Source organism: Scyliorhinus torazame, chromosome 1 (assembly GCF_047496885.1).
Source record: "Scyliorhinus torazame isolate Kashiwa2021f chromosome 1, sScyTor2.1, whole genome shotgun sequence".
In the NCBI taxonomy this organism is placed as follows: Eukaryota; Metazoa; Chordata; class Chondrichthyes; order Carcharhiniformes; family Scyliorhinidae; genus Scyliorhinus; species Scyliorhinus torazame.
The window spans coordinates 118451478-118476834 of record NC_092707.1 but is presented as its reverse complement, the minus strand read 5'-3'; the positions used below and the strand labels follow the sequence as shown (position 1 = coordinate 118476834).

Genomic DNA, 25357 nt, shown 5'->3' with positions numbered 1-25357 from the left:
AGTTAATGAACTTTGGTGGGAAGAATAGAGACGTAGGGCAGGATTCTCCAACCCCCCACTGGGTCAGAGAATTGCCGGGGGGCGGGGAGAATCCTGCCCCGCCGCTCCGACGCTGGCTGTCGAATTCTCCGGTGCTGTTTTTTTGGCAGGGGCGGGGATCACGTCGTGCTGGTCGGGGGCCGTTGGCAGTGGCCCCCCCCCTGGCGATTCTCCGGGCCCCGATGGGCCGAGCGGCCGCCCGTTTTCGGCCGGTCTCACTGGCGTGAAATACACAAGGTCCATACCAGCGGGACCTGGCTCTGAGGGCGGCCTGCGGAGTCCTCAGGGTGGCGCGGGTGGCAGCATGGATTTGTGAAGGGCAAATCATGCTTGACAAATCTACTGGAATTCTTCGAGGATGTAACCACTAGAATTGATGAAGGGGAGCAGTGAACTTACAGAAAGCTTTTGACAAAGTCCCGAATAAAAGAATAGCGTGTCAAATTAAAGTGCATGGGATTGGGGCAGTGCGTTAAGTTGGATAGAAAACCGGTTGGCAGACAGGAAACAAAGAGTAGGAATTAACAAGTCTTTTTCAAATTGGCCGGCAGTGACTAGTGGGGTACCACAGAGATCGGTGCTAGGACCCCAGCTCTTCTCAATATATATTAATGATTTAGATGAGGGAACAAAATGTCATATTTCCAAATTTGCATATGACACCAATTTGGGTGGGAGGATGAGCTGTGAGGAGCATGCAGAGATCCTTCAGCGTGATTTGTACAAGTTGAGTGAATGGGCATATGAATGGCAGTATAATTTGGATAAATGCAAGATTATCCTCTTTCGTAGCAAAAACAAGAAGGCACAGTATTATCTGAATGACCATAAATTAGGAGAGGAGAACAGGCAACGAGACCTAGGTGTCCTCGTACACCAGTCATTGACGGTAAACAAGCAAGTACAGCAGGCGGTAAAGAAGGCAAATGGTATGCTGGCCTTCATTGCGAGAGGATTCAAATACAGGAGCAGGGATGTCTCGTGGAAATTATACATGGCCTTGGTGAGGCCACACCTGGAATATTGTGTGCAATTTTGGTCTCGTTATCTGAGGAAGGATGTTCTAGCTATAACGGGTGCAGCGAAAGTTTACCAGACTGATTCCTGGGATGGTGGGACTGACGTACGAGGAGAGATTGAATCGGTTAGGATTGTATTCGCTGGAGTTCAGAAGAATGAGGGGGTATCTCATAGAAACCTACAAAATTCTAACAGGACTCTACAGGGTTGATGCAGGAAGGATGTTCCTGATGGTGGGTGTGTCCAGAACCAGGGATCACAGTCTGAGAATACTGGGTAGACCATTTATGATAGAGACGAGGAGAAATGTCATCACCCAGAGAGTGGCGAGTCTGTGGAATCCGTTACCACAGGAAATAGGTGAGTCCAAAACATTGTATGGTTTCAAGAAGCAGTTAGATATAGCACTTAGGGCGAAGGGGGTCAAAGGATATGGGGGAAAGCGGGATTTGGCTATTGAGTTGGATGATCATCCACGGTCATAATGAATGGGGAAGTGGGCTTGAAGGGCCAAATGGTCCCCTCCTGCCCCTATTTTACTACGATTTATGTTTCTATCTGTGACCTTTCATCTAGATTGCCCCATAAGGGTCTATGTTTACTTTATCAATCTCTCTTAGTAATTTATATAGCTCGATCAGATCCCCTCTTATTCTTCTAAACTCCAGCGAGTATAAGCCCAAACTGTTCAATCTTTCATCATGCGTCAACCATTTCATCCCCAAAATCAATCTGGTGAATCTCCACTGATCTGTCTCCAATGCCACCACATTCTTCCTCAAGTAAGGAGACCAAAACTGGACACAATATTCCAGATGTGGTCTCACCAACACCCTATACAATTGGAACTTCTCTACTTTTATACTCCAGTCCTTTTTGCAATAAACGCTAACGTGCATTTGCCTTTTTAATTACTTGCTGTGCCTGCATACCAACTTTCTGTTATTCGCTTTCCAACGCTAGTTGGAAGGTTGAAGAGGTTGGGCCTATACCCATTGGGGAGTGGAAGAATATAAGTTATTGAAAGATATAAAATCCTTACGGAAGTTGATAGGGTAGAAACCATGATGATATTTCCACTTGTGGGAGCGACTAGAATTCGGGGACACAATTTAAGAATAAGAGATCCACTGTTTAGGATGGAGATGAGGAGAATTGTTTTCTCTCAAAGGTTCATTAATATGTGGAATCCTCTTCCCCAGAAAGCTTTGGAGGCTGGGTCATTGCATTTATTCAAGGCAGAAAAAGGGTCAAGGGTTATGGGGGGTGGGGGGGGGGGGGGGGGGGGGGTGGGGGGTGCAAACAGCAAAGTAAAACTGAGACCACAGCCAGATCAGTCATGATCTTATCGAATGGTAGAGCAGGTTTGAAAGGTTGAATGACCTCCTCCTATTCCTAAGTCCTATGTTCCTATGTAAATCAACATGGCTGCATTGTGTGTTTTGCTTGCACACAATTAGTTCATGATGACCGCATGACAGTTGACAACATGTAGCCAGCATAAGCTACTTAACAACCAGAGAGTCTCACAACAATCAGACACCTTTGATAGTGAAACCATTGGATATTCTCATGGACACAAACTGACTGGTAGTATAGATGTAACCTTTATTCTTCACAATGGATTTTTTTTTAATGCCAGCATAGCTGTCGATAAAGAATGCTTTAAACAGAATATGTTTAGAATTTAACTAGAACTACCAGAAGAAGGAACTTTTCTTCCAGTTATTTACAAGATTGATGAAGAGGAAAGCACTTCAATCATTTCTTCAGGTCAGAGGAGAGAAAAATGGAGCGCAAAAATGGCTCAATCACATCAAAAAGCAAATTTTTTAAAATGTTTTTTATTTTATCCCAGTGGAAGTCACTGGGAACAAGACAACTCACTGTTTAGCCAATGATCGAATGAGCTATTTGCAAATGCCTTGAAATAAATATTTGAATGTAGTGAATTGCCAACTAAGAGCTTTGTTTTCCACAATTGACGACTTTAGATCCAAACGTCTTCGGGCTATGGGTCAAGGGATTCAGTAACTGGAGCACTCAGGGTAAACGGGTCAGAATTTGGAATTGAACCCATGACCACTTGCGTTTCAGTTTTCACAGTGTGCCCAAAGTACACTGTGATCGCCATCCTAGCAGTGTTGGCGTCGGTGCCACGCGTTCATAGAATCATAGAATTTGCAGTGCAGAAGGAGGCTATTCGACCCATCAAGTCTGCACTGGCTCTTGGAAAGAGCACCCTAGTTAACCCCACATCTCCACCCTATCGTAACCCTGCAACCCCATCCAACCGAAGGGCATTTTCGCATGGCCGATCCACCTAACCTGTACATCTTTGGACTGTGGGAGGAAACCGGAGCACCCGAGGGAAACCCACGCAGATACGGGGAGAACGCGCAGACTCCGCACAGACAGTGACCCACGCGGGAATCGAACCTGGGACCCTGGCGCTGTGAAGCCATAGTGCTAACCACTATGCTACCGTGCTGCCACAAAGTGCATTTTCGGCACTATCTCCTGCGCCTGAAGGCTTTGGGACTCCTCTAATAGGCATCGCAGTCGCTGGAGTGTCACTGACACCCTTCCAAAGAAGTGCAGGTTAGGTGGATTTGCCATGCTAAATTGCCCCTTAATGTCCAAAGGTGTGCAGATTAGGGGGGGTTATGTGGTTACGGTGATAAGGCGGGGGAGTGAGCCTAGGTTAGGGCGCTCTTTCAGAGGGTCGGTGCAGACATGATGGGCTGAATGGCCTCCTTCTGCACTGTAGGAATTCTATGGTTCTAATTTTATGGCCCTGAATGGCACAAGGGACTGATGCCAAGAGAGAGGTGGTAACTTACCCTTGCAGCTGGTTAGAGGTTGTTTTTGGTCTTCCTACATTGGACGGCCGTCCTCCTGGTCATGCTTCCCGCCTGACAGCTGCTGCCACTGCCTCCCAGGTAGTATTGCTGACCCTGCTGCTGGTCCTCTGACTCCCATGGGGCAACAGGGCGGCCTGCCTCTCATCACAGCATGGAGAAGCCTCCCCAGGTCGGCATCCCCAAAGCGAGGAGCAGGTCTGCGCACTACCATTCTTGTGTCTTGACTGGGAGTGAGTGGTGCGGAAGCGTTTCAAAGCAGCTCCCCCTTGAGAAGCTGAGGTGTGAGTCTGGCAAGTTAGACGGTGAGGCAGCCAGTCATGGCGAGAAGCTCATTGGGGCTCATTTTTGGCACTAAGTGCCGCAATCTCACCAAGGCGGCCATCGCAAAACGCCCCGGCAAGCGCGCCCAAAACCGGACTTTGAAATGTTTCCATTGAATCACCCCCATTGATTCTGGGAACAGAACAGTTTCCATTTTGGGCATCCAATGTTGCTGTCAAGCATTTTAAAGTCATGGGGAACACCTTCAACTAACCTGCTTCAACAGTCTTCGCAAAGATTTTGATTGAGCCAGCACTTACATATTCATTTCCACTCCAGCAATCTTTGTGTATTGTCTGAGAGGTTGTTGGCTGATAGCAGTTTTGTTCTATGAGGTACTTTCCTTCCTGGTTGCGGTGAGGAAACCAATTCCATGGGGAAAAAAATGAGAGAGGACACTTTCATTTTAATAACCTTCCTGAATCAAAACTTGCATCCCATATGTGAAAGAAAGGTGTCAAATCCACAATACTTTGTAGTGTCATGGGGAATTGTTTATTTTCCAAATGGTCGTGATACAAAGGTGCCAATGCATCACCACTTTCCTCCCATCACCAGAAATGGAAACTATCAGTTATTTGGCAAGGCCGGTGATGAGCCTTTGAACAGAACATTGCAGCAAGGAAATTATTATTCTCCAATTCTAGAAACTTGTGTCAGGGTTATTAACTTGTTAAAGGGCACCAGTCCTCTTAGGTGTTTGGCAAATCTATCATTAAATGTTTTCAAATATTACCATTTGCAAAATGCGTATACCTCAATGTATCACTGTGCCACTTGCACATCATGTGGTCTTGAGCATAATGATGCACTATTCAGGGCATAGGGACATAGAAGCAGGAGGAGGCCATTTGGCCCTTCGAGCCTGCTCTGTCATTCAATAAAATCATGGCTAATCTTACGACATTATCAATTTTGAATCCTGCCCTCCTTTCTAAAGGACATTGACCTTGAAAAGTGAACGAATTTCATGGCTTCCAGCATTGAATGTATTTTAATGAATGTGAGATTACCTACATCCAAAAGCAATTTTTTGGTTTGCTCAGGCAACTCTTTCATTGATTACTTTTCAGTTAATGATTAGATCAGTTATGCAACCAAGTTATTAACAAATCTGAATCTACCGATGTGCTCTGTGGGATATAAATGCTGGGTTACAAAAAGTCAAACTCTGCTTATCCTTTTCCTTAATCGCGTGCACCAAGTGAGAGATCGCAGCTGGGAAAATGGCATTCTCTGGAACATGGCAAGTCTACTCCCAGGAGAATATTGAGGATTTTATGCGAGCTCTCTGTAAGTTAAAGTAACAATTCTGAATAATGGCAAAACATCAGGGGCACAGATGGGGATCTTGTCATAAATTGTGTTCAAAGTTGTGCTGACTTGCTGAACTTATATTATGCTTGAGTTTTCACTCAACTTATTTGTATAAACATAAATGAACCATCGTAATTGGGCAGCATTTTAGAAAGTAAGTTTTAATAAATTGTATTAAAAAGGCTCCTATTTAAAAGCGATAACCCGATGCAGTTTTATTAACATAGGCTTATCAGAAAAAATAAACAGTTTTAGTTGGCGTCCAATCCAGTATCTCAATGGAATCCAATTTTAAATCCGTGAAAATGACTTTAAGAAAAAACTATACAGAACCATCTATTAATAACATAGGTATGGAGTCAGTGTCTTAACCAATTCATTAAAAAACTTGTAATTTAAGAATCTCTTGTTGTAAACAGTTGAAATTAGTGGAAACATGTGTGCTGGATTCTCCGCCCAGCGATGCCAGACTCGGGAAACAGGATCAGGAAGAGAATCGTGCGTGAGCAGAAAATTGAGGCGCCCGACGAATGCTCCGCTGCCTCGACAGCGGCGTGAATGTGTTCCACGCTGCATGCTGCAAGCCGCCGTTGACATGCAAATTAGTCAGTAAAGCCATTGGCATATGATTAACGGGCCCAACCGGGCAATTCCAGGCCCCCACAATGCTCCGTCTCCGCCAGGAGGAATTACCAAGGGCGAGATTCCCTTATGGTATTTAAAATCGGGAAAAAGGCACAGTGACTGCTGACGGAGAGAGAGGGGATATGAAAAATGTCCAACATCGCTATAGTGTGTTGATGGTTGTGCCATTGGCCGGGGGGCTTGTGTCAGTGCCGAGGGGAGTATTGGGGGGCGGCCAGGAGGTGAGCCATGGGGCCGCGATGGATGGGCGCGGACCACCACTGCCGCAGCCTGCAAGGCAGCCATGCAGCTGCACACGCCTCTGACTGCCCACTGTGAATTTAGCATCACGTGTCTTATCGGTGCCTCCCCAGGCCACCCCTCTAGGTACCCTTTGACCTCAGCCGACCCATCAACAAGATGGGCATGCTCCAGCGCCATCAGTGCCACCTTCTTGACTAGGATGAGGGTGTGTGGGGAGTGGAGTGCCTATCTGCAGCTCCAGCTTGTTAGGCACTTGAGTGCCAATCCCGATCCCAGCAAATCATGCGCCAGCATTCGTTGGAATTGCACTAGTTCCATGTGGCACCCATGCTAGCCTATTAGGACGTCCTGAATCACCACAGGACCAGTGCCACATTCGGGGCCATGGTGATTAATTCCAAATGGGTACATGGTCAGTTTTGTGGACAGGGCTAGCTTCTGATGATATGTTTTTAAACTAACACAAAAGCTTGTGGAAACTTGATTGGTGCTGGACATAATTTGCGCTTGAAATTCCTCCATTGTTTGTAATCAACTTCACCGAGAATGAATAGAACATACACTCACTTTAGTTTGAAGGCATTCACAGGGTGCAACTTAATGGCTGCATTGCACTTGAGCGAGAGCACAACGAGGCGTTAAATCGCAGGAGATGCCAAAATCGAGAACCGTTCCGGGCACCGATCTGTTTGCGATCTAACTGGCCCGGTCCCATTGGAGATCAGGGGCGGGATTCTCCAACCCCCCCCCGGGTCAGAGAATCGCCGGGGGCTGGCATGAATCCCGCCCCTGCCAGTTGCCTAATTCTCCGGCACTGGATATTCGGCGGGGGCGGGAATCGCGCCGCGCCGGTCGGCGCCCCCCCCCCCCCCCCCCGAAGTCCCGCTGATGGAATGCCAGTCCCGCCGGCGAGGATCAAACCACCTCTCTTCCCGGCGGATCTAAGCGGCGTGGGCGGGCTCTGGGGTCCTGGGGGGGGGGGGGGGGCGGGGCGCGGGGGCGATCTGGCCCCAGGGGGTGCCCCCACGGTGGCCTGGCCCGCGATTGGGGCCCACCGATCTGCGGGCGGGCCTGTGCCGTGGGGGCACCCTTTTCCCTCTGCCCCGGCCACAGTCTTCACCATGGCCGACGCGGAAGAGACACCCCCCCCTGAGCATTCGCAGGGATGACATCAGCAACCGCTGATGCTCCCGCGGATTGCACAGACTTCCGCCGCCTGGCGAAGTCCTTTCGGCCCCGGCTGGCGTGGCGCCAAATCCCTTTCCCGCCGGACGACGGCACGCCAACCACTCCGACGCGCGCCTAGCCCCTCATGGTGAGGGCTTGGCTCCTAAAGGTGCGGAGAAATCCGCACCTTTGGGGCGGCACGATGCCGGAGTGGTTCACGCCACTCCACCCCCCGGGACCCCCCGCCCCGCCGGGTGGGGGAGAATCCCGCCCCAGGATCCTGACTTAGCGTAGCAAGAAACCAATACTCACCACTTCAGCCCAATCTCCATAAAATTAACGGGAGCTACTCCTATCTAATGGTACCACTGTAATCTAACGGCCTCCCCAGCAAGTGGTCACGCGGGCGCCGATAAGTACTCCTTTTTACAAACGTGAAGCTGGCGGAACAACTGCTGTAGGGACCCAAGTAGGTGAGTAGTCACCTTCACTCACAGGCAATTAGCCCGGGGGCATTGGGGTTGCTGCCCAGTGCTCAGAGGAAGGTGGAGAGCCACTGGGGGGCTAGCCTCAGTTGGGGTGGGCCACCATATCGGAGGGGGAACGGAGCAAGGGGGATTGCTCTATGCCCCCCCCCCTCATGGCCTTGGCTGCAGAGTGGGAATGGTCTCTCAACACCTGCAGGCCCGCCATGGCAACCCCTGGATCGTGTGGTCCTGTTCCAAGGGCAACACTAACCCCTGCCTGACTGCCCCACTGACCACCCATAACTCCCACTGACCGTGCAGGCCTCTGGCCCCGCCTCTGAAGGCTATTGCTAATTGGGAATTGGCAATGCTAGTTATTGTCTAGCATCCTAATAAGACCGTGATGCCTGGAAGCAACACCTTGGACAAAGCGGCCAATATCCGAACACCCAGGGCCTGGGCCCCAGCTCTGAGGAAATTTCAGTAGTCAGAGAGTGGGTGTGTGCACCGGGGAGGGGACCAGTGCACAGTCCAGGTAACGTAATGAGCTGGTGTCTGTGGTAAAGTATGTGGGGTCCGGTGAGCAGGGGCTCCCATTGCAGCCAGGGGTGCATGGGGAGGGAGTGCAGGTGAGAGGGGGAGAGCAATGGGGGGGGGGGCTGGAGGATGCTGGAGAGGATGACACCACTGGTTGTCAGTCTTACACTCTCACCGATTACTTACAAATATTACACGGTATGGATGATATCTTGGACCCTGTGGAGGATGCCCTTCAGGTGCTGCTGGCAGGCCAGGTAGCCAAGCGCCAGAGGGGGCGGCGGCTGCAGCGTCGATAAAGACTCAGGATGGAACATGTGCAGGGCCCCGCCCCACACCCTGAGGACCTGGCCGCCCAACAGGTCAGGGAGGGACCCAGAGGGAGAGGCCGGCGACAGCCCAAGCTGTACAGGCGTGTGCCGCAGGAGGCTCCGCCTCAACAAGAGGATGGTGTGGCACCTATGCCATGTCCTCACAAACTTGGCACCACGTGGAGGGGGAGGCTCTCAGTGGCCATCAAGGTCACCGCAACCCTGAATGTTTACATTTCAGCACCATACCTGCTCGAGTGGGAACTTGTGTGGCATCTCACAAACTGCAGCCCACAAGTGCATCGGTGAAGTCATGGATGCCCTGTTTGCCCGGGCAGAAAACAATATAAATTTTGACATGGATCAGGCCCAACAAGATGCCCAGGCAGCAGGATTCTCCGCCATCGCCGGGATGCCCCCAGTCCAGGGCCTAATAGATGGCGCACATGTCGCCTTGCACACACCTGACCATCAGGGAGTGCCCTAAATTAACAGGAAGGGTTTCCACTCTCTGAACATCCAACTTGTATGCGACCACTACCCGAAGATCATGCATGTGTGTGCACACTTCCCAGAAAGTGTGCATGCCAGCTACATCTTGGGGCAGTTGGACATTCCCAGCCTCTTCGAAGAGGCCCTCAGGGTGGCCGGTTGGCACTTGAAGGATAAGGGGTACCTGCTGAGGACTTGGCTAATGATGCCGGTGCAGAGATCAGTGATCAATGCGGAGACCCGATACGAAGAAGGTTCATGCAGCCACCCAGGTTGTCATTGAACGGTGCATCGGACTCCTCAAAATGCAGTTCCAATGCCTCGAGCGCTCTGGTGATGCACTGCAGTACAGCTTCCAGAGAATTGCGTGTTTTGTGGTGGTCTGCTCGCCACAGAGCCATGTGCTGGGGTTGAGGGGAAGGAACATGTGGCCACCTCTGAGGAGGTTCCGGACCTGGAGGGGCTGGAGGAGGATCCTGGGAAGGATTCACAGGACCAGCCTGAGGATGAAGGACAGGTGGCAGTGGAGAGAGTCTGGAAGCCTGCAGAGCCAGGGAGGCCCCCACATCCTCGCCCGCTTCACACAGGACATGACTTTGTTCGTTTATCGCGCTTCTCCCCCTTCCCCCTCCCACATCTATTTCCCTCCTCTCCTTCCACCCCCTTCTCTCTCCTCCCTCCCATTCACCCCCACCCTGTTCCCCCCTCCCAGGGTCTGTGCACCATCACTCGAGGGTGATGGGAATGTGCCGGCACTGTCAACGGGTCACTGTTTTTAAAAATATATATATTTATTAAAGTTTTTTAACACAATTTTTCTCCCTTACAAACAATAACCCCCCCCCCCCGCCGAAACAAAACAAAAACGAGAAATCGCGCAGAGCAAGATATATACATGGCAAAATGAATGATATATTTACACAGCTTTGTACACTGGCCCTCACCCGTACGTGGCAGTTTCCCCAACCCTTCATGGTATCTCTTGCTCATCCACCCTCCCAGGCAGTCCCCCCTTTCCTCCCCCCTTCGCCCCCCCTTCCCTCACCCCTTCCCCCCCCCTCCCAGGACGTCCCCTCCACCCCCCCCCCCCCCAACCCCCCAAGGTTGCTGCTGCTGCTGACCGACCTTCCTCTAACGCTCCGTGAGATAGTCTAGGAACGGTTGCCACCGCCTGTAGAACCCCTGCGCAGACCCTCTCAAGGCGAACTTAATCCTCTCCAACTTTATGAACCCAAACGGGTCACTGTTGAAGGCAGGAGAGTGATGATATCCCGCTGAGAGCTGAGCGCTGGTGCTCCTCAATTATGCCACAGTCTGAGTCCTGCCTGTCTGTTGAGTGCTTGCTCACACCCATCATCTGCACGTGATGTGCCTGGATAAGTGGGGTGGGGTGGGAGAGTTCAGGGCCACTACGAATGGGGGCTGGGCAGGGGTTTGGTGGTCAGCACGCGTAGCGGAGAAAAGTCCCAGAGGCGTCATATTTCTGAGGTCCAACGTTTTTTAATGCTGTATATATGTGTCCCCAACTGCCCTTAGCCCCCGATCGTGACAGCCCACCTTCCCTATCCCTCCTGACTCCTCCCCATCCCTTCCTCCCCTCATCGCACCCTCCCCCCCTTACCCGCATTTCCCCCAGTGCCCTCTCAGTGATCCTCTTCCTGCTTAGCCTTCCGTGCTCTACTGCTGTGTCTAGATGTGTCCCCAGGATGCACCTCTTGGTGGAGGCAGCCTGCTGCCTATCATATCCCATGGCCTTCAATACCCCTGCCGGAGGTCATCTGGGGGCCTGGTTTGGAGAGCCGTCGGTCCACTTACCAGCGGCACATGCCTGTCGTGCTGCACCCTATAAACCGCAACAGCTCCGGGTAAGCCTGGTCCAGAGGCTCAGCATCTGACTAGGATCCAGCTGGTTCCTGGGATCCAGCAGACCTCTGATTGCTGTCTCACCTGGGCGTTCCTGCTGCCACCTGATGTGCATCAGCAACTGTGACGCACTCACCAGAATGTGCCTCAGAAGTCTGACCACAGCTGTTGCCCACCGAGGTGTGCCACTGCTCTGGTGGAGGGTGGGGTGGGCCGAGTGCCGGGAAGCTTGCGGCAGTTCCCGCTCGCTACGACATTTAGAAACTTTTCCATTAAATCGCGCCTGTGCCACGAATATGGTGGTATCCTCAGAGCTCCCTTTGAGGTGGTCTCATGGGAGGCCGGAGGGGTTGGGGGAGGGCCACCTCAGATGGGCCGGCACCGTCAGATGGAGATCCTGCTGGAGAATGGACATGTGGCCAGTGGGAGGGATGGGTCAGTCTGTATGTAATTTACAACTCGTGTGGCAGATGATCAGGGTGGGGACCGGTGGATCCTACCTCTACGCCACAAGCCAACATCTATGTCAGTGACCGATCACTCCTCGGCCACATCCGCGACCTCCAGGGCCCGTTCCTCGTAGGGGTGAGGACTCTGATGGCCAGCGCCCTGCCACCCATTTGGGCCCTCTCCCATCTGTTGCGACCATAAGACCATAAGACATAGAATGAGGGAAGTGGACCTTTTCTGTATCACATTAACGCAATTATATAGGCCATAACTTCCAACTGGCATTGGAAAAAGATGGCCTTCTGGAATTACATGACTTTGGACTATAAGACATAACATATCGGAGCAGAATTAGGCCACTCGGCCCATCGAGTCTGCTCCGCCATTCAATCATGGCTGATATTTTCTCATCCCCATTCTCCTGCCTTCTCCCCATAACCCTGATCCCCTTATTAATTATGAACCTATCTATCTCTGTCTTAAAGACAATCAGTGAATTGGCCTTCACAGCCTTCTGCGGCAAAGAATTCCACAGATTCACCACCCTCTGACTGAAGAAATTCCTCCTCATCTCTGTTTTAAAGGATCGTCCCTTTAGTCTGAGATGCTGTCCTCTGGTTCTAGTTTTTCCGATAAGTGGAAACATCTCTCCACGTCCACGTCCACTCTATCCAGGCCTTGCAGTATCCTATAAGTTTCAATAAGATCCCCCCTCATCCTTCTAAACTCCGAGTACAGACCCAGAGTCCTCAAATGTTCTTCATACGACAAGCTGTTCATTCAAGGGATCAACTTCTCCTGAGGGGACATGGAGGGGGTATTGTGAGTCTCACGCTTTGTTCATCCCGGGTTTGGGGTGGGAGCGGGAGTATGGGGGAGAGTGGGGGGAAGGGGAGTATGGGGTGATGGGAATATGGGGGGGATTGGGGGTTTGGGAGTATGGGGAGTGTGGGGGGGAATGAGAATCATAGAATCATAGAATCATAGAAGTTTACAGCATGGAAACAGGCCCTTCGGCCCAACCAGTCCATGCCGCCAAGTTTTTTAACCATTAAGCTAGTCCCAGTTGCCCGCACTTGGCCCATAACCCTCTATACCCATCTTACCCATGTAACCATCTAAATGCTTTTTGAAAGACACAATTGTACCCGCTTCTACTACTACCTCTGGCAGCCCATTCCAGACACTCACTACCCTCTGAGTGAAGAAATTGCCCCTCTGGGCCCTTCTGAATCTCTCCCCTCTCACCTTAAACCTATGCCCTCTAGTTTTAGACTCCCCTACCTTTGGGAAAAGATGTTGACTATCTACCTTATCTATGCCCCTCATTATTTTATAGACCTCTATAAGATCACCCCTAAGCCTCCTACGCTCCAGGGAAAAAAGTCCCAGTCTATCCAGCCTCTCCTTATAACTCAAACCATCAAGTCCCGGCAACATCCTAGTAAATCTTTTCTGCACTCTTTCTAGTTTAATAATATCCTTTCTATAATAGGGTGACCAGAACTGCACACAGTATTCCAAGTGTGGCCGTACCAATGTCTTGTACAACTTCAACAAGACGTCCCAACTCCTATATTCAATGTTCTGACCAATGAAACCAAGCATGCCGAATGCCTTCTTCACCACCCTGTCCACCTGCGACTCCACCTTCAAGGAGCTATGAACCTGTACTCCTAGACCTCTTTGTTCTATAACTCTCCCCAACGCCATACCATTAACTGAGTAGGTCCTGGCCTGATTCGATCTGCCAAAATGCATCACCTCACATTTATCTAAATTAAACTCCATCTGCCATTCGTCGGCCCACTGGCCTAATTGATCAAGATCCCGTTGCAATCCTAGATAACCTTCTTCACTATCCACTGTGCCACCAATCTTGGTGTCATCTGCAAACTTACTAACCATGCCTCCTAAATTCTCATCCAAATCATTAATATAAATCACAAATAACAGTGGACCCAGCACCGATCCCTGAGGCACACCACTGGTCACAGGCCTCCAGTTTGAAAAACAACCCTCTACAACCACCCTCTGCCTTCTGTCGTCCAGCCAATTTTGAATCCAATTGGCAACCTCACCCTGGATCCCGTGAGCTTTAACCTTCTGCAACAACCTACCATGCGGTACCTTGTCAAAGGCTTTGCTAAAGTCCATGTAGACAACGTCTACTGCACTACCCTCATCTACCTTCTTGGTCACTCCCTCAAAAAACTCAATCAAATTTGTGAGACATGATTTTCCACGCACAAAGCCATGCTGACTGCCCCGAATCAGTCCTTGCCTCTCTAAATGCTTGTAGATCCTGTCTCTCAGAATACCTTCTAGCAACTTACCTACTACAGACGTTAGGCTCACCGGTCTGTAGTTCCCAGGCTTTTCCCTGCTGCCCTTCTTAAACAAGGGCACAACATTCGCCACTCTCCAATCTTCAGGCACCTCACCTGTGGCTGCCGATGATTCAAATATCTCGGTTAGGGGACCCGCAATTTCCTCCCTAGCCTCCCACAACATCCTGGGATACATTTCATCAGGTCCCGGGGATTTATCTACCTTGATGCGCTTTAAGACTTCCAGCACCTCCTCCTCTGTAATATGCACACTTCTCAAGACATCACTATTTATTTCCCTTAGTTTCCTAACATCCATGCCTTTCTCCACCGTGAATACCGATGAGAAATATTCATTCAGGATCTCACCCAACTCTTGTGGCTCTGCACATAGATGCCCTTGTTGATCCTTAAGAGGCCCTACTCTGTCCCTGGTTACTCTTTTCCCCTTTATGTATCTGTAGAATCTCTTTGGATTCTCCCTTGCATTATTTGCCAAAGCAATTTCATGTCCCCTTTTTGCCCTCCTGATTTCCCTCTTAACTCTATTTCGACAATCTCTATACTCTTCAAGGGATCTACTTGATCCCAGTTGCTTATGTACGTCATATGCCTCCTTCTTCTTTTTGACCAGAGTCTCAATATCTCGAGTCATCCAGGGTTCCCTACTTCTACCAGCCTTGCCCTTCACTCTAAAGGGAATGTGCTTACCCTGCACCCTGGTTAACACATTTTTAAAAGCCTCCCATTTACCAGCCGTCCCTTTGTCTGCCAATAGTCTCCCCCAATCTACCTCTGCAAGTTCCTGCCTGATACCATCAAAATTGGCCTTGCCCCAATTAAGAATTTTAACTCTTGGGCCAGACCTATCATTCTCCATAGCTATCTTAAAACTAATGGAATTATGGTCACTTGTCCCAAAGTGATCCCTCACTAGCACTTCTATCACTAGCCCTTCCTTATTTCCCAAGACGAGGTCAAGTTTTGCCCCCTCTCTAGTCGGTCCATCCACATACTGAATGAGAAATTCCTCCTGAATACACTCAACAAATTTCCCTCCATCCAAGCCCCTAATGCTATGGCTGTCCCAGTCAATGTTGGGGAAGTTAAAGTCCCCTACTACTACCACCCTATTATTCTTGCAGCTATCTGTAATCTCCTTACATATTTGCTCCTCAATTTCCCGCTGACTATTTGGGGGCCTGTAGTACAGTCCTACCAAGGTGATCTCTCCCTTCTTATTTTTCAGTTCCACCCATATAGACTCAGTGGGCGAACCCTCGGATATATCCCCTCTAAGTACTGCCGTGATGTTCTCCCTAATCAAAAACGCCACTCCCCCTCCTCTCTTACCTCCTGTTCTATCCTTTCTATAGCATCTGTACCCCGGAACATTGAGCTGCCAGTCCTGCCCCTCCCTTAGCCATGTTTCAGTCATAGCTATAATATCCCAGTCCCATGTGCCCGTCCATGCCCTGAGTTCATCCGCTTTGCCCGTCAGGCCCCTTGCATTGAAATAAATGCAGTTTAATGTAGACCTTCCTTGCTCTCTGCCCTGCTTTCTCTGGTCATGCTTTACACACTCTCCCTTCCTGCCTTTTGTTTCTGTCCCCACTGACTTCCTACATCGGTTCCCATCCCCCTGGCACATTAGTTTAAACCCTCCCCAACTGCACTAGCAAACACCCCCCCGAGAACATTGGTTCCGGTCCCACCCAGATGCAGACCGTCCGATTTGTACAGGTCCCACCTCCCCCAGAATCGGTCCCAATGTCCCAGGAATTTGAAACCCTCCCTCTTGCACCATCTCTCAAGCCACGTATTCATCCTAGCTATCCTGTCATTCCTACTCTGACTATCACGTGGCACTGGTAGCAATCCTGAGATTACTACCTTTGAGGTCCTACTTTTTAGTTTAACTCCTAACTGCCTAAATTCAGCTTGTAGGACCTCATCCCGTTTTTTACCTATATCGTTGGTGCCTATATGCACCACGACAGCTGGCTGTTCACCCTCCCCCTCCAGAATGCCCTGCAGCCGCTCCGAGACATCCTTGACCCTTGCACCAGGGAGGCAACATACCAACCTGGATTCTCGTTTGCGTCCGCAGAAACGCCTGTCTATTCCCCTTACAATTGAATCCCCTATCACTATAGCTCTGCCACTCTTTTTCCCGCCCTTCTGTGCAGCAGAGCCAGCCACGGTGCCATGAACCTGGCTGCTGCCACCTTCCCCTGGTGAGCCATCTCCCCCAACAGTTTCCAAAACGGTAAATCTGTTTTGGAGGGAGATGACCGCAGGGGATCCCTGCACTGCCTTCCTACTCTTCCTCTGTCTGTTGGTCACCCTTTCCCTATCTGCCTCAGTAATTTTAATCTGCGGTGTGACCAACTCACTGAATGTGCTTTCCACAACTTCCTCAGCATCGCGGATGCTCCAAAGTGAGTCCATCCGCAGCTCCAGAGCCGTCAAGCGGTCTAACAGGAGCTGCAGTTGGACACACTTCTTGCAGATGAAGGAGTCAGGGACACCAGAAGGGTCCCTGACTTGCCACATCTCACAAGAGGAGCATGACACGGGTCTGAGCTCTCCTGCCATGACTTAAACCTGAAGTTAAATTTGAACTACACTACACAGCTAGGAGAAAGTCAAAGAGAGAGAAATCACTTACCAGTTACAAGCCAATCACTTACCTGCTGGCTGTGATGCAATTGCTCCAGAGACTCCCTCACAGGTCTGCTTCTCTGCACCTCCTTCAGGTGAGCACCAAATTCCCTTAACTAGTTAATTACGTTACTTAATTAACTTGATTTTTTTTTTTTTTTTGTCACTCCCCTCTTACCCGAACTCAGCCTTACCCAAACTCAGATACACTCGGTTTGCCTTCAGCACTCCGTTTCTAAAGGCACTTCAGCCACACCCTTTGTATCCTTCCTGCTTTTCAGTCAGCCAATAGGCCTGCTCCCAAAACTGATCTCTCTCCCGAACAGCTGACCTGCAAGGTAAGGAAGTGGTTAAGCAGTACTTACCTCACCCACAGCGCGCCCTTTTAAACTGTCCCCTCTGCCTCGCAGCTCCCGCGCTTTTTGAAACTCCCGCGCTGTTTCCAAGGTCCTGGCTCCCTCTCTCTCCCGAACAGCTGACCTGCAAGGTAAGGAAGTGGTTAAGCAGTACTTACCTCACCCACAGCGCGCCCTTTTAAACTGTCCCCTCTGCCTCGCAGCTCCCGCGCTTTTTGAAACTCCCGCGCTGTTTCCAAGGTCCTGGCTCCCTCTCTCTCCCGAACAGCTGACCTGCAAGGTAAGGAAGTGGTTAAGCAGTACTTACCTCACCCACAGCGCGCCCTTTTAAACTGGCCCCTCTGCCTCGCAGCTCCCGCGCTTTTTGAAACTCCCGCGCTGTTTCCAAGGTCCTGGCTCCCTCTCTCTCCCGAACAGCTGACCTGCAAGGTAAGGAAGTGGTTAAGCAGTACTTACCTCACCCACAGCGCGCCCTTTTAAACTGTCCCCTCTGCCTCGCAGCTCCCGCGCTTTTTGAAACTCCCGCGCTGTTTCCAAGGTCCTGGCTCCCTCTCTCTCCCGAACAGCTGACCTGCAAGGTAAGGAAGTGGTTAAGCAGTACTTACCTCACCCACAGCGCGCCCTTTTAAACTGTCCCCTCTGCCTCGCAGCTCCCGCGCTTTTTGAAACTCCCGCGCTGTTTCCAAGGTCCTGGCTCCCTCTCTCTCCCGAACAGCTGACCTGCAAGGTAAGGAAGTGGTTAAGCAGTGATTAAGAAGTATGGGGCGGGAGGCTCTGCTGAGCATGGGGGGGCTGAGGCACTCTATAGCGCTGAGCGAGGGCGGTGGAAGGTGTATCCCCGTGGGGGGGAGGCAAGGCTGGCGGGCGGGGGGTTGCAGTGCCAGAGGGCCAGTGTCAACCCACCGTGCGGCCCGGTGGAGGTCGTTGATCTTCTTATGGCACTCGTTGCCGGTCCGGCTGGTCACACTCCCCGAGCTGACGGTCACTGCCACTTCCTCCCAGGTGGCACTGGCTGCCCTGTGACTGACCCTCCAAATACCTCGGGAGAACAGGGCATCCCGTCTGGTCTTAACCGCATCCAACAATCTACCAAGGTTGGCATCCCCAAACCATGGGGCTGGTCTCCTCGGTGTCATGGCTGTGAGCTGTGTGGGTTTAACTGTGCAGGATCGATTTAAGAGTTGCTCCCCCTTGTTAGTGTGGAGCTGGTGGGCACGGTCCTGGCGAATCAGCCTGCGGGACCATCATTTACAGCATGAAACCTGTGGGGCCTCGTTAAGTGGACCAATACCTGTGATGGCCTCGTTGGGCCGAGTGCCGGGAAACATGCGGCAGTTCCCGCTCGCTACGACATTTAGAAGCTTTGCCATTAAATCGCGCCTGTTAGCTTTTGGGCAGCACGGTGGCGCAGTGGTTGGCACTGCTGCCTCACAGTGACAGGACCCGAGTTTGGTTCCAGCCCCAGGACACTGTCCGTGTGGAGTTTGCACGTTCTCCCCATGTCTGCGTGGGTTTCACCCCCACAACCCAAAGATGGGCAGGGTCGGTGGATTGGCCAGGCTAAATTGCCCCTTAATTGGGAAAAAAGAATTGGATACTCTAATTTTTTTTTAAATCACACCTGTTCTTGACAATCATTTTCTACTCTCCATTACCTTGTTCAAATAATCTATCCTTTATCAGCAATAACAATGGCAGAATATTCCACTCTGAAAACAAAGCTCAGTGCTGGGTGTGGAAGTGAGAGTGATTGCCCCTGTGTGGCGGGATGGTTGAACTCACACAATCTTGTGCTGTTCAGCTCATTCCTTATTTATCTGGATCGGTGTGTGGAGCATGGCAAAACTCTTTGTGGAGGTGAGCAGGAGGTGGCCATCCTTGCGTTACCTCAAAGGTCTGGTCGCATACTTAAAGGGCATCTGAACCGCCATTCACTCACTGCTGGCCAGGAACTCCTCATTCTCCATCAAACGGAATGTCACAGAGAAGAAGGCAACATTTGGCCCCACGGTTCAGTGATTCCTCCCTGGAGTCTTTCCCTCGGGTCATCCAAGAGAGACGGGAAGGTCCTGTTTCCCCAGAATGGCAGCAGGAGGTCCTCCTGTCTGACCATGGCAGCCTGGGAGGAGATCTCTGCGGTGGTTAGATCCCCTGCAGCCCAAACGAAAAAACAGCCAGCAGTGCAGGAAGAGGATGAATGATCTGCTCCACTCCTTCACTCCACCTGGGTAAGTACACTGTCGACTCACTGCAAACGCACTCTGGTAAGGACATCAGCCGGTCGAAGGGTTAGACTCCACAGGGATGTCACATACAACCAGCAGATGGGACATCCACTGAATGTGCAGCAGCCACTTTAATCTCTTAATCTCATGCCAGTTTCAGGACATCCGGCTTGTTAATCACTTACTGGGGGGGCTCATAGCTGCCGTAGACATGCATTCTACTGAGCTGCTCTCACAACCATTGGGAAGACAATTAATCCTTCTGTCTTTCTGGAGGAGAAGAATGCCCACAGCTGCAGGGTGTGGGCCAAGGTTGGAAGGGAAACGCCAAAGGTCAGAGTCCTGCTCCCTTTTGATGAATAGGCTGCTGATCTAGCCGGGGAGGAGGGGGATGTGTCTCTACTGAGGACAAGATAGGACTCCCCCAGGAAGCCAGTGAGGCTGCATCCAATCTGCAGTTGTCAGATTTCTGCACCGACTATGAGTTCTCTTTAATTTACAAGCCTGCTCAGTCAATCACTAAATCTTCTTTTCTCCATTCCAGGTACCAGCAAAAACAGGGGGAGGTTAAGAATGGAGACCAGCCTCAGAACCAGCCCCTACCCCGCTTCTGAGGATGACGCTTCAGAATCCTCAGGGGATGCACCGTCACAGCGTTCACCTGCCCCATCCACTATCGCAGATACATTCGCCTCAGTGGGTGAAGATTCTAGAGTCGGCTCGGGGTCTCAATCTGGTGAACACATCACAGACAGGGATCCACAGCCGGCGGAGGAAGTGACAGCCGAGTTCTCTGGAACTCAGAGGACTGCTGGACACCAGGCCCATGCTCAGCCCCATGGAGGTGATGAGCCTCTGGACTCAGCCCTAAGAGAATGTTGGAGGTGCAGAGACAGACAGGGGAACATCAGGCAGAGATGCCAGTGGGCATGTAAAAACTGGGTCAAAGCCTAGAGGAGTCCATCCATGTTCTGTCTCATGCCATGTCTCAGGGATGCGAGCGCCTGGCTACCTCCCTGGAAAGGGTGGCAGCCGCCTTGGAGACCCAGATCCAGCAGAACACACAGAGGCTGCCGGATCACTCCAGGCAAAGCTGCAGTGCTGTATTGGCTAGGCCAGACGGTGACTGGGCATCGCAACCTCCCTTCCGGGTGAGAGACAGAAGCTCGAAACTTCTTAATCGTAGAAAACCAGAGGCTGCCCTAACTGGAGAATGATATGGTGGCCACATTCAATCGTGAATCTCCTTCCTTGGTGACTTGTTATTTAGAGCGAAGACGCAGCTGAACGAAGCAGGTAAGAAGGCAACGGGAACATTAACCTTGACTGCAAGAAGGTTTTGAGTGTAGGATTTAAGATGTGCGTGTGAATTTGGATGAAGCCTTTGTCAGACCTCAGATGAAAATCTGTATGGGCAGCTCATCGCCTTATGAAAGATGTCAGTAATCCTTGCATAAAGGGTTAGCAATCAAAGTGATTTGTACATCATTGAATGGCAGGGCTTTTAGTGAATGAAGACAGAGGGAGTGGAATGGGCCTGTGTACTGTAGCGTGCCGAAGTTTTCTATGTGAAGAATCACTATCTTTTTAAAAAATTATTTTAGATTACCCAATTATTTTTTTTTCAATTAAGGGGCAATTTAGTGTGGCCAATCCACCTAACCTGCACATCTTTGGGTTATGGAGGTGAAACCCACGCAAACCCACGGAGAATGTGCAAACTCCAAGCATCACTATCTTTAATAGGCCTCTGCAGGATCCATGAAAGAAAGGCCTCTACCTTGGCTGGGGTGTCCACAATGATGGATCACAGTCTTGCACTAATGCTAAGACAATCTTGTATGGTCCAGTAGGGGTCTCTGTGATTGGAGGGCCCAGATTGGTTGTACCTCAGAAACCCAGAGTGCAGGTGAGGTTAGTTCAGTGAGTGGCTACGGTGATTACAAAGTTACTCAAAATCTCTCCACATGATAAAGATGTCAAGGTTCAGAAAGTGCGAGTGTTGATTGGGGAGCAGGAATGCGATCATCCCTTATCAATACCCAATGAGGAGTAAATTTGAGGGAACAAATAGTGTTCTCATGCTGCTCATCCCTGTGGGCCCACCTCTCTGGTTCTGCCTGAAAGAACTCTCTGCCTGCTCAGCCTCTCTTTGGGAGTTGGAGTCAGAGTGACAGTGCATCCTTGGCGACAACATCTCCCAAGCTACTGCACACACTGCCTTTGTGAGGGAAAGAATGAAATTACTTTTCAACTCACAGGTGCCTGGGGTCACCAGGGAAGGGGATGCTGTGTAGGTTCCAATGCACCCATTTAACACCAGGGCTGGAATTCTCCGGCCGTTGGGATTCTCTTTTGCCGCTGGCAGCGCGCCCCCGTCCGTGGCTTTCCCGACGGTGTGAGCTGGCTTCGATCGGAGATTCCATTGACAAGCACCAGTATCAGAGAATCGCGCCGGCAGCGAACGGCACGCCGCTGAGAAACACGCGGATGGGGGAACCGGAGATAGGAGCAGGAGGAGGTCATTCAGCCCAAGCTTATTCTACCGTTCAATTATATCAAGGGTGAATTGTGGCCTAACTCCTCATAACTGCCTTTGCCCCATATGTCACTTAATGCCTTGGCTAACAGAAAACTTACGATCTCAGATTTTAGAGTAACAATTAACCCAGTCTCGATTGACATTTGCAAAAGACAGTTCCAAATTTCTGCCACCCTCTGTGCATAGAAATCTTTCCTAACGTTACTCCTGAAGGGCCTGGCTATAATCTTTGGCCTCTATCTCCGAGTCCATCTCCCCAACCAGTGGAAATGGTTCCTCGCTATCAACCCTACTTCCTTAATAGCTTTAAAACTTTGATCACATTACTCTTCTAAATTCAAGTGAATAGTTTTAGTCATCCTTCTTTGTAAGTTAACCCTTGGAGCCCAGATAACATTTTAGTAAAGGCTTTCTCCAAGGTCAGTATGTCCTTGTAAAGGTGTGTTGTGCAGAACGCAATATTGTAGATGTGGTCAGAACAGGGCTTAGTATAATTGCAGCAATACCTCTCCTCCTTGTATTCTAGTCCTTGAGATATAAAGGCCATCATTTGCCATTTTTGATTATTTTTATGCCTGTCGTTGACATGTTATTGATCTGTGTACCTTGAATGGTTAATGGTACCTGGAGCCTTCTGGGTCTGTATTGATCAGCTATCTCAATGAATAAACCTGCTGAGTCTTTGGGGAATCCACTGCATGTTGGATATTCCAACAGTTTTCAGTTGCCACTACCACTGCTACATTTCTTATTTAAAATGCCAGCTACTACACACAAGAACGATAAGTCACTACTCCTCTTGCTGAAAGTAGTGTGTGAATACAGAAGTCAGCTTCAACGACAAATGGATGACAAGGGGCTGGTTTAGCACAGGGCTAAATCGCTGGCTTTGAAAGCAGACCAAGGCAGGCCAGCAGCACGGTTCAATTCCCGTACCAGCCTCCCTGAGCAGGAGCCGGAATGTGGCGACTAGGGACTTTTCACAGTAACCTCATTTGAAGCCTACTTGTGACAATAAGCGATTTTCATTTCATTTTTTTTCACGCGGCCTTAGCTGATTTGAAAGCCTCAGCCACCACCACAAACTCTTTAAAACTGTATTTTACATACATCCGTAAAGATATTCATCCATTTCAGAACGATAGTTCTATTTTTTTCAATGATGCAGCTCTTCCAGAGGATGTAATAAAGGTTGGAAAAGACATCAAGCCAATCATTGAAATCAAACAAACGGGAAACGACTTTGTCGTTACAACAAAAAATCCACGTAGTTCGGTCACAAATCAATTTACCATCGGAAAAGAGGCCGAGATCACCTCTATGGATGGCAAAAAGATAAAGGTATTTCGACTCTTGTTTTGTTCATGGTCACTTATGTGCCTACTGTATATTGTCAGACTCTTGCACATCCACAAATTATTTCAAATTCAAGAGCATAGTAGAAAATGCCATTTAGAATTGTTTCCCTCTGATCAATTAGGAAATGTGCCCATAAACACTGTTTTAAATAGTAGGGTATTCTTTTGTGAATGAGTGCAAGTATATGACCTGTCCCTTAGTTTCACCAGGACAACTCAATTAAATCCAACTATAAGCCTAATTTGCAGTTACCTCGGTCTCAATGGAAACAAAGGTGTTTAACTCCCCAACTTTTATTTTTCTGGTTGGGGCGGGGTTGGGGGTTGGGAAGACATAAAAAATGTTTTTGTGTATACTTACAATGGTTTTGCTTTGCACAGTGTACTGTTCAAATGGAAGAAGGGAAGCTAGTATGCAAGCTGAAAAACTTTGTCCATGTGCAGGAAGTGCAGGGGTCTGAAATGATTGAAGTAAGTATTGGATGATATCGTTTCTCAGCTTTCTACATGTTGTGCAGCTTTTGACAGTGCAGATCATCTGTCACACCTGAGTTAGAACCTAACTTTATACGGCAATAGTTATACTAAATCCATCTATAAATTATTTTGAATTTTAATTGGAGAAAAGACACATTACCAACTTGTGGTAGTATGTATTGGGGGTCATGTGGGACTGGAAGCCCTAATGTCATTGGCTGACAGATCCCAGGTCCTGGTTGGCCGTTGACCTCATACTCCGCCCTGAAGGCGAAGTATAAGAAGCCGGTGCCTTCCCCCGCAGGCCAGTTTACTATCGGGCTGCTGGGGAACAGACACGCTTAATAAAGCCTCATCGACTTCACTCTATTCGTCTCATGGAGTCTTTGTGCGCCACACAACTGCAAAGGATATTTCTGGAGAAATAATTATAATAATATGGACAATAATTGGCATTGTTTATCATTGTTGTCATCTTTGTAGCAATGTGAGCATTGGGTGGCCTCAGAATCTGGGTCAGTCGTCCCTATTACCCATTGGCTGCTATGAATATTACAAGTTAACATGAATAAATAATATCAAAATTCTCTGTTAAGTGTAATGGATATTTCATATCCAAGCACTTGGTTAATTATTTGAAAAACTAATTTGTTTTGCTCATTATGGCAATTCTTAAATAGCTGAAAGCAGGCTGGAAATTGTTTAAAAAACTTTGGGCGGGTTTCTCCGTCCCACCGCAACAGATTTCTGGTGTGGCACGCCATCGGGATTCTCTGTTTCGCCGGCTGGTCAATGGGGTTTCCCATTGTGGGGCAGCCCCACGCTATTGGGAAACCCCCGGGCTGCCGGCAAAACAGAGCATCCCGACGGCGGAGAATCCAGCCCAGAGTTTCTTTACTCCACTGGCCAAGCAGCTCTAGACATCCAAGACTCTCAGGTATCCATGCCATCCAATGTTGCGAAGAGTCTAAAGTAGGAAAATGCATCATATGGCTCATTTTCCTCATTTAAATCACATTATAAAAAGCCCATAACAATCGAGCACATCTTGATTGTCACCTATTGGCTTGATTCTGTTTTAAGATGTGATAACATTATGTGCTCGTTGCATTACCATTTTGCTTTGTGTTGACTCATTTAATTCATATTTTTAAACAGACACTTACTGCAGGCACCACCACTATGATTAGAAAAAGCCGACGAACTTAACCAGAATGGAACTAATCTCCTGTGACCGATTAAAATAAATGAGAGAAAACCTGTTGTTCCTTGTGTGTGTTTTTTTTTGGTTCCAAAACACCAATAATAGATTTGTTAAGTAACCTTAAAGTGTAGAAAAGATCACTGGCGAAGGGTCCCAATCAAATACATTGAAAACAATTTAACGGAAAAGTTTCTAAGGGCTCGATTCAATTAAATGGGAACAAAGTCCCATAGCGAGCACCTTTAGACACATGGGGCGAGATTCTCCGACCCCCCGCCGGGTCAGAGAATCGCCGGGGGCTGGCGTGAATCCCGCCCCCGCCGGTTGCCGAATTCCCCGGCACCGGAGATTCGGCGGGGGTGGGAATCGCGCCGCACCGGTTGACAGGCCCCCCCACCCCCGTGATTCTCCGGCCCGGATGGGCCGAAGTCCCGCTGCTAGGATGCCTGTCCCGCCGTTGTGGAT

General features: G+C 49.7%; 1 protein-coding gene across 1 annotated transcript; it reads left to right on the top strand.

Moving 5' to 3' along the window:
• The first annotated feature begins 5360 nt into the window (after positions 1-5360).
• Positions 5361-24952, top strand: fabp10a (fatty acid binding protein 10a, liver basic). Its single transcript, XM_072516918.1, has 4 exons — positions 5361-5537; positions 23022-23194; positions 23593-23682; positions 24847-24952. Exons 1-4 carry the CDS (start codon positions 5471-5473, stop codon positions 24895-24897), a joined length of 381 nt encoding a protein of 126 aa, XP_072373019.1. The 5' UTR covers positions 5361-5470; the 3' UTR covers positions 24898-24952.
• The last annotated feature ends 405 nt before the right edge of the window (positions 24953-25357 follow it).

Excerpts from the sequence above, each read along its gene's own strand:
- fabp10a (XM_072516918.1), top strand. The coding sequence starts at position 5,471 with ATGGCATTCTCTGGAACATGGCAAGTCTACTCCCAGGAGAATATTGAG. Across the intron at positions 23,195-23,592 it reads TGGATGGCAAAAAGATAAAG|TGTACTGTTCAAATGGAAGA; the intron begins GTATTTCGACTC and ends TGCTTTGCACAG. Across the intron at positions 23,683-24,846 it reads AGGGGTCTGAAATGATTGAA|ACACTTACTGCAGGCACCAC; the intron begins GTAAGTATTGGA and ends ATTTTTAAACAG.